The 14,838-nt window shown below is 39.2% G+C and overlaps 1 protein-coding gene across 1 annotated transcript in view; it reads right to left on the bottom strand.

Moving 5' to 3' along the window:
* Window positions 1–6,760: 6,760 nt before the first annotated feature.
* LOC113166880 (chemokine-like protein TAFA-2) overlaps window positions 6,761–14,838 on the bottom strand; it is a 66,591-nt gene continuing 58,513 nt past the window's right edge. Inside the window, exons 4-5 of the mRNA XM_026367071.1 lie at window positions 11,591–11,715; window positions 6,761–7,477 (exon numbers count right to left, since the gene is read on the bottom strand). Coding sequence (XP_026222856.1) covers window positions 7,466–7,477; window positions 11,591–11,715 — 137 coding nt within the window. The 3' untranslated portion in view covers window positions 6,761–7,465. The remainder of the gene's footprint in view (window positions 7,478–11,590; window positions 11,716–14,838) is intronic.

The following is a 14,838-nucleotide window of genomic DNA, read 5'->3' on the forward strand; positions in this document are numbered from 1 at the left end:
ACCAGATACCTGGGTGAACACGCTACGAGTAGTCCATTTATAGGAGACAATGTCATTGAAACCCTTCAGTTATGGTCCTTGAGTTATTTTAGAACTGATTTTCATAGTTATTAATTACTTTATAAACGTAGCAGCTCCTGAATGAATGACCTGATTCTCCCATTTTGAATGCTTAATTAACTGAGAAGGGAAATTCATAAAACCTTATTGGTGTCAAGGTTACATTACTCATTGTAATTGTCCAAGACTATATTTTACATCTCAGTCGTAGGTACCACGTGTTTAAAAACCTCTCAGGAATACACTGATTTTTAACAGACTAGGTAACTGCAGGTTGTATAGTATAACACAGTTATAAAACTATTCTTAATGTGGAATTCACTGAGAATGTTTTGAATTAGTTTTAGGTGGAAAGAAATCAGTCTGAATGCAGTGAAACTGAGCGATGGGTAAAGTTCTCAGCTCCAAGCAAGTTAAACTTTAAGTATAATTAAGAAAATAAATCCACAATTTAAAACACAAGCATATTCAAACACAGAAAAGCTCCTCTGACTATTATTCTGTTGCATCATTGGATTAATATTATTGATACTTTCCACCTTAAGCAGTATTTCACTGCTGCAGCTCGATGCGGTCACAGTTACCTAAAGCCCAAAGTGATGACTTCATACATCTTGTCTAAGAACTGTAAGTGTTAAAATGTTTGGTCCACTTCTCTTCTACTGTTAAAGGCAATTTTAAGCACTTTCAAAAACACCAACACTGTGTCAAATATTGGCCTCTGTGAGAGGGAGATCAGACGTTGGACCCTACCCACACGCTGCAGGGGTGGATAGGAATCATATTCATGTCTCAGCGAATTAAAGCATTTGCCAGTCATCTGCTCTGCAGCCCAGGTGGCACTTACCTGGCTCTAGCAAATGCCTCTTAGGCGTCAGCAGACCACAATAAACTAAACGAGTGGGCCGGCTTTGTGAGGCTGTGTTTGTGGACACAAAGTGTCAACAGCCTGCCAGAGAGTCTAGATGTCATGGATATGAATACCAGGCGGCAGACAAGAGCGCACACATATTATGCAGCGAGTATAGAAGAAGGGTCGTCTTATCTGCGTGAGTCATCAGTGAAACCTTAATCACTGTGACTCACATTTAACGCTCATTCGGCAGCAGCTCACAGGGAATAAAAGCGGCAGCACGCACCTTCTTTCATGCTTCCTTTGACACGAATGACACAGTCAAAGTTGAGGTTATTTGTCTTTGTGTGTGTGTAGATATCACAAAGTGTGTCTGAGGGAAGTGACAGGTTGAGACCACCATGTAACGAACCCCTTGGGCCTGTGCTGCTTATCAGTCTCGCACACACTCTTTCATTCTCGCATGCTATCCAGCTTTGCACACACACACACACACACACAAAGACACGCATGTGCTCTCTCAGCTGAATTATATGTCACGCTGATCTGTTGAGTTCATTTGTAACCTGCTCAGATCCACTCTGTTCTCTAAGTCTCATGACAGAAGCTGTATTATTTTTAGGCCATCATTTCGCACCAGCATCACAGGACTCCCCCCTCCTTTATTTCTGTAACATCTTCCCACTTTCCCCTCTCTTTCCTCGCCGTCTTTTCAGAGGAATCAGACAAGTGAAAGGTTACGGCTGTTTGCCTGCATACAAACTGGATGGTGCATTGCATCATAGTAAAGATGAATATGCTTCAGGAATTGTAACTTCATTTGCAGGATATGAGAAAGCTTGTGGGACAGTTTTCACTTTCTAGTTCAGTTTGCACGGGTTGTGTGAAATGCATGTTGATCCTAATGGGGTTAAGGCAGATATCAGATGTTTTTCTGTGTATTCTCCAAAAATATGTGCCTCAGCTAGTTACCATTTCTTTCTTTGACAAACGAAACTTGTCACTGATGTGACTGGAAGGAGTTTCAGAACATATTATTCAACATACACTGTAGATCTCAGTTGCAGATTTTTTGTGCATGTTGACTTTTTTCTATATATTTCCTTTCCTACATTCTTTTTTTAGTTTTTGTTTTAGTTGTTTAAATTGTATTATTTATTGTTTGTTGTATGTTATTGAGATGTGTGTACAGTGAGCTTCTAGATTATTAACTCCAGTGGGATCAACTAGTTAAGACATACAGCTGTTCATTGTCTCATTGTGTCAACTGTCACTGTGCTGTATAGTTTGTGCAGACTGGTGATGATATGAAAGAAAAAACCTTGACCCCTACAGTGGGGGATCTGGGGGCTCTGTTATTGTTGGCATGGTTTGGATACAGTGTCTCTGCTAATCAGAGTTGTTCTGAGTGATCAATAATATGGTGCAATGTTTCTATTCTGAGTGGTATTTTCCATCAAATGGTTTGATGAATATGAAAATGATGCTACAGCCTTCACAGTCACCAGAACTGATGACTATGAGACTATGTAGAGTCATATGGGGCCATCCTGGATCTCTCCTCCAGTGCATGTTGCATCCCTTTGCCTCCAACCCCTGACGCTGCATTTGCCCTTATTCTTTAGGCTTTTCAATCGAAGGGTAGCAATGGCTCACCATGCCAGTATTGCACGGTTAATTCAAAACGGTGGGAAGTCCCACTTGACTGTACAGTGTAAGGGACACTTGAGAAACAAAAGTACAAAATGAGAACTAAAAACCTTTCTCACAAAGGACTACGTTTTATTTTAGTGTCACTTATTTCATGTCGGTGACCAGGCATAATCAAGGGTCTGCTCAGTTCTAAGGGAGCTAGTTGGAGTAGGGTAGTAGAGGGCTCCAATAGGGCTTTGGGTTTGGATTTAGTGATCTTTTTTTGCTGAACTAGTATCAGGGCTGGCACTGCTGCTTCTCTCACCAGTGTCATTTTTATGCATCTTATATAAAATAAATCTAGGTATAAAACAGGTTTTTAATTTTTTAAACAGAAAGCACAGTTTGGTACCTGAATTGAATTAGTTCAAATGCAAATGCATTGGAAAAAACTATTGTTAAACAGTGAAGACCACATGATCCCAGTTAATTCTGAGCCGAGCACGAGAGAAAGGGGATCAAAGCAAGGTCACACTGGAGTTTTTAGCATAGGTATAACAACTTGTGATGTAAAAGGAGAAAAAGTTAATTAGGACAGGACAGTCATTGCTGCTGTCAAATCCATAAATAATTTGTGTTTAATTTATTAAATTAATAATCAAAATGAAATTCGGGGAAATGCATGTTGTTGTCACTAGGACTTCCCTGAGTGGAGACATGCGGTCTCATCTGAAATAAAAACCGTGCAAGCTAACATCAAAAGAAAGGCAACGCTTACCTCTATTAACCAACTGCCTGGGGAAAACCCTCGTTACTCTTTTTTTTTTTTGTCCTTCCTGTTTTGCTGTACCCTTTTTATGTCCTGCCATTGTGTTATGCAGGACACAGATATCTCTTATGCAGGAGACGATCTGTTTAGATTTTAGTGTGCCTGCATTTATTATATTTGCATATTAATGATGTAAAACCATTTCTGAACTCTTCTGTTAACACTGTTAGTACTGTAAAGTAAAGAAAATAGCAGATCAGGTATGTTTACTCAGTAGCAGTGATGTTGCTGCATTTTTTTTACTTACTTTTTTTTACCTAATGAAGGTAAGAAGACAAAAAATAAACAAAATATTTAAGAAATTTGAAAATAAATAAATAATAAAAGAGCTTGTTTTCTGGAGAACAGGTTCACCCAGAGAAGTGGGTCAGGATGCTGACGTGGTGGCTGAGGGGGAAGTGGTACATCGTGTTTTATAGTGATGTCATATTATGTGAACTGAAGTGTCAGTGTAGTGTTTATTCATTTCTAAATCACTGTAACATTTTGGAACAATAAAAACCTTTTAAGTGGGTTTAAGTTATAACATATTTCCTCTTACAAACGCTTCGAGAATGAGGCCCAGTGATGGTGATGTTTGGTTTTGATGGACACTGTCAGAGAGGCAGTAGTGTGGTAATGTGTCAGCATCGACTGTATCTCGCCATTTGTCCAGCTGTAGCATCTGCCCTGGCATCTGTTGTTAGCAGCGACCACCTCATTGCCTCTGCTAACCAGAGAGCACACTGACTAATCTCCGCGTCGTCTGGATATCTAGAGCATAGTCATAGATGTGATTAATACTGAGCAGCTGTGATGAAGATCAACACTGTCAGATACTGTAGATATGAGGATACACAGCTTCACCACATACAGTACCTTGCTCTAGCACCAACATAAAACTGGATTCATATTATGCTGTTGTGGAAAATCTTTAACAAGCCTCACATGGTTGACTCATGATTTGCATGAATTCATGCGCAGCTTGAGAAACACCTTGTGAGCAGTTAACAAAAATACTCCTAAATTGAGGCTTTTCATATTCTGATGTCAATAACCTCTTACACATTTTTTTTTCCTCCCTTTAATTATAGCAGTGAGTCCCTCTTTCTCACCCCGTGTGCGTGTGTGTGTGAGAATCTTTATGTGGGTTTATACTCTGTAATCTTTTAATGACATGCACTAACGACGCGATGAGGCTCAGAAAGAGCCCAGGCCATGAAACGCACACACATACACACACTAACTGACTCAGGCTCAGTGAAAGGCTGTGGCCCCTGAGGAGATTAGCCAAATCAGAAAAGCGTTTTAGAGAAAGCCAGCTTTAATGCAATACAACACAGATAGTGTATGTGTGTGTGTCACTGAGCGGAGAGATACTGTAGATGTCCACAGCCTCGAACCCAACATTTTGTTTGCACTTTTCTCAGCGTGAGTGCTCTTGTTTCATTTTCACACCATCATTTTTACAACAGAGACATCCTGACTCTGAGTACCAAAATCTGTCAGTGGTAGCTGCTTGTTTACAGCAGAGTACACTAGTGATGTGTGATGTTTCCTTTCTGATCAGTACGATACTGATACTAATTTACATTACCCTGGGTTTCTTATTGAGGTCATCTCTTTATTAGGTGCATTCATAATGAGTAAACTGCTCTCAAACGGAATTCAGTAGGTTGTCACATTCACAGAAGCACATTGTAATTAAATTACCACCATTTGCAGTTATATATTTGCATAGCCTGACATTGTGATTAGATTAATTACTAACTTATTACTCTGTTACTAACTCTGGTGTTCATATTTCATATACAGATGCAAGGAGAATTAGTTGTTATCAAGTGGGTAATATTTAGAATATACATTTTAGTAACTTTCTACCTTAATACACATTTACCCCAAATATCTGAATTTAGAAATCAATCTTTTAATATGAACATTCATGCTAGAACAGGAAATAGTGGGATCAGAAGAACTGATGTTTCATAAGATCGATCTGTAATATACACCACTGGAGTACACATCCTGCTTGATTTTCATTGTTCCACATCATACAGTACTCTACTACCTTATAAATATGAAGTCTATATTTAAACTTAGATAAACCTCATCCTCATCTTGTTGTAATACGACAGTACTCGGCTCTCATGGGTTGTGACTGAGTAGAAATTCTCATCTAGTTGTCAAACTTGATGTTTACATGTACAGTCGAAATGGGAAATGGGGAGATATGGGCAGTCTAACTTGCCTGATAGGAGAGCAGATGGTACAGTACATAGTGTATCTGACTCAGAACTTCATAACAAGCAGTATCCATAGTACTCCATGATTTTCAGGTTTTTGTCTGCCTGAAGTGGATGTGAGGATTCTTTTTTCTTTTTCTAATTCCTCTCTTAAAGCTGCAAGAAACCTTCTTTTGCTCAATAAATGTGAAAATCACACAAAACAACAGTAACAGAAGTTGTACCTATGTCAGCACTGGAGGTGAGATCTTCAGAGAACCAGTGAATTGTCCTGCCTGATTTTGTCTGGTACTTTTTTTCTGCTTCCATAACATGTCTGACTCTCTATTAATCAGCCTACTCAGTAATAGACTGATTATTTGACTTATCAACTACTAGGGAGCAGCCTAGAGAGCCACCCTAGTGCAGGAGCATCACTAATTCACAAGCACTGTGGAAAAAACCCACCTGTTGACCGAACTCCACAATATGCAAAAAAATAAAACCCATAAGATCCGAAGCAGACAAATATACTTATATTTCATCATGGGCCAAATGTACAGGTTTCTCCTGTAATGCATGGTTTAGCACAACATAGAGGTCAGCAAAGGTCTTTGCTTTACTCTAACCAGCCGATTTATAGCATGATTGCTCTACGAAAAAAAGAAGAAAGAAATTAATAGCTGTTGATGACATTTCACGAAGCCAACACAAAGAACACCAGTAGTTATACAGTTTAATCGAGGGGAATTCATTCACACGCTTGTCAATAACTGTTACAGCTCCATGTATTCTTTGTGAAACAATACAGGATTTTTAGTTTTGCTGTATGAATTACGTACACGGTATGTAACGTGTATGATGTACATTGTCAGTTCTGAACTGAACAACTAGAAAAACAAGTAACGCTAACCCTTACCCAAGATTACATTGAAGGGCTTAAAAAAAGCAGAGATTAATCTTTTCTTTTGAAAGGTTTTATTCATTTCATATAATACTGACACATGTACTCAATAGCGGTTAACAGGCGTTTAAAAACACAGATATTAAAACCATTAGAGCATCAATTTATTTTTAGCCCCGTTGATTCAATGGACCATTTTTTTACACGTTTACATGTTTCATTGTACCATAACATCTACTTGGTATTAGTCTAACCTCCCTGGTTAGGATTTTGTCCTTTCTCCAAAAAAAAAAAAAAAAAAAAAAAACTAAAGAAAAAAGAAGACTGACAAACTGTCTCCTAATTTTAAAAAATGGCATGTGGTAAGCCACAAACTATTCAAGGTAAAATATTCTCATGAAGGTGAAAAAGAAATGGTTCAGTTTCAGATCGGAGAAACATTTTGACAGCATCAGTTGTGTCATATGTGGCACAGTTAAATTTAAATGTGTCATCCCGAATACATGAGGCAGCCATTCTGGATCCACTCCCTTTTTTTTTGTAGTAGCTTTTGTAATATATGTAGAGTAGCCGTCTAAACTCCGGATCCCCTTTATTCCCTTTACATGTGTGGAACACAACTAGGCATTAGAAGAGAGATGAATAATACAGAACGCTGTAAAGAAAGTCGTTTTTTTGTCTTTTAATCCATTGCTGCTTAGGTTGTTGAAGGTATTGTTTCTAGTAGCAATAAAGGATTGTGGGTGATGTAGTCCTTAACAGTAAAGGACCAAGGAGAGTCAGTTGTGTTAAAGGTGATGACAGGCAGTGTGAGAGTCCTGTCTCTTTTACTGCCATTTCTTGTATATCCTCAGAAAAATTAATCAATTACTGGTTCCTCCTCATAGAAGTCCATATGAGTGCATTTCCTCACCACTGATATAGGTCCATTGTGCTGTGTAAGTATCTCCACCATCCTTTTTCTTCTTTTCTTGAGGTGGGTAGGACTATCGGGTCACCTGAAACAGGGAAAGGGAAGTCTGTTACTCAAGAGTCGTGAGGGCTGGTAATACACGTGAACAGATGCGTTGAAAAGGGGTCATCTAATGCTTTTCATGTTGTGATGTTACATATATACCTTCTTGAATTCAGGTGCTTACGCTACATTATTCAGATGTTCAAAGTGTAAAATCAGTGTGTGTGTGTGTGTGTGTGTGTGTGTGCCTGTGCAGGCTGCTAGTTAAATGCCCAGGTTTCAGTGTGGTCACTCAGTAGTTTTTATCTGAGGAAATTCCTAACTGGCCACCCATGTCCCACACACCCTGTCAGGTTTGCTGTCACAGATGACAGATAATACCACTAGTCTTTACAATCTCAAGCAGTGCTGTGCTGTAGAGTGTGCACAATGCAAGTCTTTACAGTCCTAGACCCACGCAACTGTTGGTGGGCCCCCTAAAACAATCAGTGTGATCCTTGCACATGTCTTACAAAATAATAATAATAATAATAATAATAATAATAAGGAGACACCTACTGTACTGCAAAAGACATACTGACTGTAAGAATGGGTGAAAATTTTTGGATTTAAGTGGCTGAACTGATCTCATAGCTTATACAACACCGAAGCTCAGGCAAGGCCTTTTAGTCTCAAGGTCAGAGGTCAACTGTTGCACAAAGAGTCCTTATAGCATCTATTTGCATTTTATTCACTTTAAAATCCTGTATCTGCGGAGCCTCAGAATAAAATATTAACCCTAAATTACGCATAATATGACCCCGTCTAATAATGCAGTCTGTTACTGGAATAATTATTGGATGTGACTCTTGGTGCAGCAGAAATAACAACATGGCTAGCACGATCTCTGTCTCTCCTGGCAAGAGACTAAACAAGACGCAGCTTGAATCATGGCAGTCAGCCACAATGCCTCCCTGCCAGCGCCTGGCCTATTGCCATGTCATATCGTCAGTTTGTCAAGACAGTTGCTCTAATCACATGGTTTCTTTATCACATCCATTCATCTTTCCACTTTATTTGCTCATGCACTCATTTTGGTTTATTCAAGCTATTAGGAGACGTTTTCTAAAGACCAAACAAACATAAACTACTTCCTTTGCATGTAATACACCAGACTGTTCCTCTGTTTTTCTGCATCCCTTTCTCTTTTATTGTGTTTCCCAGCGGCTTCCCCTCTCAGCCCCAACACATGCTGTCGCTCCTGTATTTCCTCTTGAGGTAGTCAGTCTTTTGTTCGACCCAGGTGCCAGCTAACAAAGTGTGAAGGCCAGCCATCTCTGTGAGAGCTAAGAGAAGCGTTTCCTACAAGCTGGCAGCTGAGACTGTTCTACTGTATCTGCTCTCGGTGGCTCGAGGCCACCCTTCCTGGGCCTGCTCCCATTGCCTTCAGGCATCTACTCCTGTTCCTGATCAAAGAGTCTGCAGGCGTTTGTTGTCACGCCAGTTCACTATGCACTCCCACCGCTGCATCTCTGTGCTTTCTATGCTTTAAGGTGCAAAGTCATAGTCCCTTTAGGTGTACTTCCCTTTGCCTGTTTAAATATGCCTGTAGGTAGCAGTTCCTGTGCACAATTAGAAAGCAGATTTAGGTAGTTAGATTTTAATTTACAAAGCACACAAGTAGTGCCTGTCATCACTATGGGTTTTTTTAGACAAGTGCCACATTTTCTGGTGCTTATTCCATCAGCTCATATGGGCACAAGGCAGATGTCCCCTTTGCTCCTAAATTATACACATTTTTTATGATTCATGTTGTGACAGAAAATGTGAATGTTGTGAATGTAATGTATTACTTACATTTTTGTATCTTGATTTGTTTTTCATTCTTTTTTTTTATCATCTTATGTAGCTGTAGATGCTAAATAACTGTAAATGATTTAACATTTAAACAAAATGTTTGGTAGGCATGTATTGTTTCTGTCACAGAGAGAAGTGGTTGCAGGGTACTGTACCTTGCCTAAAGAGGTTTATGGGGCTTGCAGGCTGCTGTTTAGCGTGGATGTTAGCTATAAAGGAAGTGAAGCATACATACATCTAAACAGACATGCATGATACCTCGTCATGTATTTGTTAACGTGTGGCACGGCTGCTCTAATGCAACTGTGCTTTTCTGTCTATGACGGCGTAGAGGCTTGGCAGCCCGGCAGTGTCTGTCTGCTCATCCATATGATATTATTTGGCATTGATCGAGCTGTCTTCTATCCCCTCCTCCTCTCCTCCCTCTGCCCTCCTCATCTCCTCCTTTCCTCTGCTCCCAGCCAGAGACGAGGGGAATGGGCGAGCGAGCCAAACACTCTTTTGTGTTCTTGCTTGCTATGTGTATCCAGGCACAAGCATAAGCTCCTTGTCAGTTGACCTGTTCCAATATTCTCATATTCAAGTGTTTCCCTTATTCTTTTATCTACCTATCACCTATGCCTCTCCACTTTCCACTTGTTTTTTTTTTCCTTTCTCATCCATCTCCAGCTGCCTGTTTCTCTCTCATCCTCTGTCTCTCTCACTCTATCGTCAATTTCAATTTACGAGCGAGTCTTAATGGGACTATAAGAGAACGTTCGATGCTATTGATCTGAATGCCTGTGCATGTTGACCTCCAGAGGAGAAAAAAAAAATCGCTCTTTTCATCATCAGGCAAACACATCAGCTAACATGTTCAAATAGTGTCTACACACACACACACACACACACACACACTAAGCATTGATCAAAGACCTGAATGCAAGAGGCAGCAAATATTTGTGCTCTTTTCAACTATGACACAGTCAATGATAAAGCGAAGTCTGGCTGAAGCTGGTTTTCTTTGATCTCGTTCAGAAAATTATAAATGCGCTCTTTGGGTTTGATAAAACTAAATGCATGAGATCAGATATATGAAGCAACATCTGAACAGCATTCATTTATTAGGAAATTACATCATCCTCATATCTAATCTCCCCCCATATGTTCTCCAAGACCACTCTGTCATTTTCTATTTGCCTCTTATGCCTCTTTACATATGTCTCAGTGATGAGGGCTGTGATTTGGGAAAGCTGAGGCCAGCACTGCAGAAAATTATTTTGTGGTGTGAATGAGAGGATGAGCTGTTGAAGAGGAAAGAAGAGGAAAGTGTAACTTGTGGAGGTGAGATCCTATTTCTAGGTGAGAGGTGTGTAGAGGTAAAAAGAGGGGAAGGAATTCTTAATCACTCTGGCGTATAGGAGAAATTTCTGACTGTTTTAGAGATAGGACGAGTGGGAAAGAAAGAGCAGACCATGTGTGCCTTTAGGCTTTTCTTATCCCTTTTTTTTTCCCAAGCAGATGCACTCTCTCCGACCATGCCTTCAATCAATTATTTAGGCAGAAAACAAAGGTCTGCACCCAGCCATGAATAATGGAAGGTGAGAAGGCAGAGAGAAGGATGGAGGATAGAAACAGAAGCATAGAGTGACAAGAGGTGAGTCTCGCACAAATTCTGTCCTGTGACAGACAGCTAAGAGTCTGCCTAGGTCAAGCCAGTGAAGGGAAGCCAACAGGTACAGATGGAGAATGAGTGAAAAATATGTACTGTAGATCTACACACACAAGTAGGCACAACGAACCATACTGGAAAATTGAGGAAAACTCAGGGAAAACAACATGCACAAACTGCACATACTGTGGGCGAATCGGAGCATGAAACTATCTGAGGACAATTGCCACTCTAGTGTATCCAATGTGGGGAGTTGTTTTTGCATCGAGTCAGATGGCATGCCAGTCTGATGCAGGGAAGCAGGGCAAGTGGGAGTGAAGGGAATTGTGAGGTCTCTCTCTCTCTCTCTATGTGTTTGTGTGTGTGTGTGGTGTTTTTCTTGTTCCTGTTGGCCTTGTTTTTCTTCTGAAAATGTTTGATGTTAGGTCCAAGATGAGGCGGGAGGAGAAAGCAAAGAGAGAGAAATAGGGTGAGAAAAAAAAAAGATATGGGGTAAAAAGAGAAATATGGAAGGACAGAGACAAATAAGTATGAAAGGAGAAAGAGGGAGATGTAATGGGAAACAAGGTGGAGGTCAGTCTGACCACGTGTGTGCATGCACGCACAGTATGTGTGAAGAGGGACTGTGAGAGAGGAGGAAAAAGATGGAAGGACTGTGTACACACCGACCTTTGTGGTCTTGACTTTGTTGCCTGTGCTGCAGCTCCATCCTGTGAGGTCTGGGAGAACCTTACACTCCTCACCTTCCATACACGGCTGCATCTGACACCACCACTTCTGGGCTACAATTGAGGCTGGAGGAAGAGTGGCAGAGAGAGCGAGAGAAGAACAGATGCAATTTGTTACTGCATGTTGGAATTTTTATATGAAGTTTTCTATAACCAAGAATCAGTGGAAATAAAGTTTAGGAAAACTGACAAAAGAACTTGAGTTAATGTAAACTGTATATTAAAATATTGAGAGTTGGCTGAATTAAGATAAACAGTCGGTAGCAACAATACTTCAATTACCAGTTATTAAACTTAGTAGATGAAGAGAATTAAATGAGAAGATGTAACTAAAAGAGCACCAATCAAATGTCAAATGAAGAAAAACCGTCAATCAAACCTCAAATAAACTAAAACAGTGCGACAGTGTGATAATATGAAATATCTGTTTGTTTCATGTATTCATTTGAAGAACGTCACAGTCAGTCTAGACTGAGTTTGATGTTTTCATCTCTTCAGTGGAAGCTTGAGTGGATGCTTAAGTCACATGGCTCATGTGCTGCTGCTCTGTGAGTAAAAAGTTAGACTTTCAAATTTAATTAAATTTTGAATCTGCAGATAAATTAAATACATCAATTCTTTAACTAAATTTCTTTTTTCCATTCTTAGCAAATAGAACAACGTTGAGATTGTTTGTTGGGAGCACATGTGTCGACAAGAATGGCTTTACACTAGTCTAGTTATTTATTTAGCTGAATTAAGCTTAACATATGCAGTTTATAAATACAGAAGCAGCTTTAATAAACACATGGATATTGAGATAATATATATTTCCACATGTCCCAGCCTTATTAGATAAGGATATATGAAATAGTATGCATAGGGTTCATGGGCATCAGAGTCTGAATTTAATCAGCACATTTACATCGTGTTGAAAAAAGTAAAGTCAAAACCAACAAAACTGGAGGCAAGATATGCAGGAGACAACTAGGATATGTTGTGATCTTATAGGGTTTAGAGTCAATTTGTTCTCAACACATCAAATCAGCTACAAATGAGCTGATTAAGTGCCTTCAGCAAACACGAGAGAGAAAAAGGTTTAGAAATGCCAAAGCCATCAAGGGAGAAATGATGAAAAATAACAAAGGAAAACTTGCCACAATATAATCTGACTGAAGAGTGAATTTATCAATATCAGCCACGCTAATGACTGGCTACCTGCTACACCCAGTTACCAGGTGATTGCATGTTTAGCATATTAAATCAATTCAATGTAACAAAACAACACAGTCCACAGTGACATAGATTTTTAGGGGATTAATGACACTTTGCAGTGGCGTTTGTGAATTTCTCTTCATAGTAATTGGATGTTAAAGATGGCAGCCATTTTAAAACGAAAAACTGGTGCAGACTGTACAGAAAGCTTAGTCTGACCATCATCATGTCATCATCATAAGAGCTGCCAGAACTTGTGTCAGCTCAGCACTGATGCAGACAGGACCCTGAGCACTACTGCTAATAATAATACATGCTAAATAAATTAATAGTAAAAAGAGACACTCAAAAGATAACAGTCAAACTGGTGGTTAAGCTTTGACAACAGCTGGCAGTTATGCACACTATTACTGTCTTTGAAGACTTTGGGTTGGATGGAGAAGGATGGTGATTTCAGTAATACAACCATGATTCCTAAGTGTCTACTAAGTTAAAGTTGTACTTCCTTAATCTTTCTCAGTTCATATATTAAATGTGGTATTAAATGTGGAGTTGTATTATAAGTGAATATGTCTCATTCAGTTCCAATGAAGAACAATCTGAACATAAAGTCACACAACAGAAGTGCAGAGACTGCAGGCAGTTTCACCAAGTGGCTCATGCCATAGGTGCTGGGAGTGCAGGATGCTGATTTTATGGACATGGGAAGTGTAGCTGGAGAAATGTTCTGGTCGTATGGGTACATTTCCTAGTTTGGAATTGGCAGCACTACTCTGAAACTAAGCTCATTTAAAGTAAGTTTAAAAGAGACAACACTGCAGAAACAGTCGTTCATTCAGTGTCAACTAAGCAGCTCCAGAAAGATAACCCTTTCTGCAGATTATAATATTTGCTACCAGGATCCTTTTCCTTTTATCTTCACATAACGTTGACTGAAATTGTCAATATCATAGCAGGAACCCTATGAATTCATTTTCATGGAGTAGTTTTTTCTCTTCCCCTCTCAGTTAAGATGACATTAGATTAGAATTTGTTATATTCGGTTTTTATATGTATCATTGCTATTATTTGTGAAGCGCAGATTATTTTTACCATTCAAAATCATTCAGGTTTCTATTTCTTATACCTTTATTTGGGTTATAGCCAGAGTAGGCATTTCATTATTTTGAAATTACTTGTGGGTGCAGCGTAACCTTGTGCCATCTATCATCTTTGTAATTCATGAGAATTCATCACAAAGTATAAAAGACAGAGGCTGTGTTTATAATAAATCACTCAGCAGAAGTTCTAAGTAGGAAATAACATTGGACAGAAGAGCTGGGACAGAGGGAGTCCAGTTAGTCTGTTTCTATTTCATGCATTTGTATTTGATAACTACAAGGACAATTACAGGTTTGTGGCTACCAGAACACAAAAATGCTGCTTGGGGAGTATGGACATCCATGTCTTCACTGTTAAAATCAAAATTTACTTCAGTCACATATGATTTTTTATGTGAATTTTCAGAAGAGAGCAAATATTTAAATGGCAGTTGTGTGCAGTAAAACAGTGATATATTTCATACAGAACCTGTGGGTCAGATAACACTTGGCTACATTTTCTGAATGTCATATTTGTGAGGACTGGCCACGGAATATAAATTAAACTTACCGACCACTTTATTAGGTACATTTGTATAATCTAATGTGATCTAATACAGCAGATCTGCAGCGAATTCAACTTTTACAAGGTTATAATTTCTCAATTTGTTTTGTTGAAACTGTCAGAAAAGTGATGATTCTACTATGTGCTGGTTATTGAGGTCATAGTGGATGGTGGAGTGGTACTTGAGCGCATTGTATTAAGAGGTCTTATTAATGTTTCAGCCACCGTATTTACATAAATGACAGGGATGTTAAAAAGTGTATGTAAAAGTAGGATTAATGGCAAAGCTGTTGGACTGCATTAGACTGTACAGATGTACCCAATAAAGAGACCACTGAGTGTATAGTAAAA

The sequence above is a fragment of the Anabas testudineus genome, chromosome 7 (genome assembly GCF_900324465.2).
Source record: "Anabas testudineus chromosome 7, fAnaTes1.2, whole genome shotgun sequence".
Classification (NCBI taxonomy): Eukaryota; Metazoa; Chordata; class Actinopteri; order Anabantiformes; family Anabantidae; genus Anabas; species Anabas testudineus.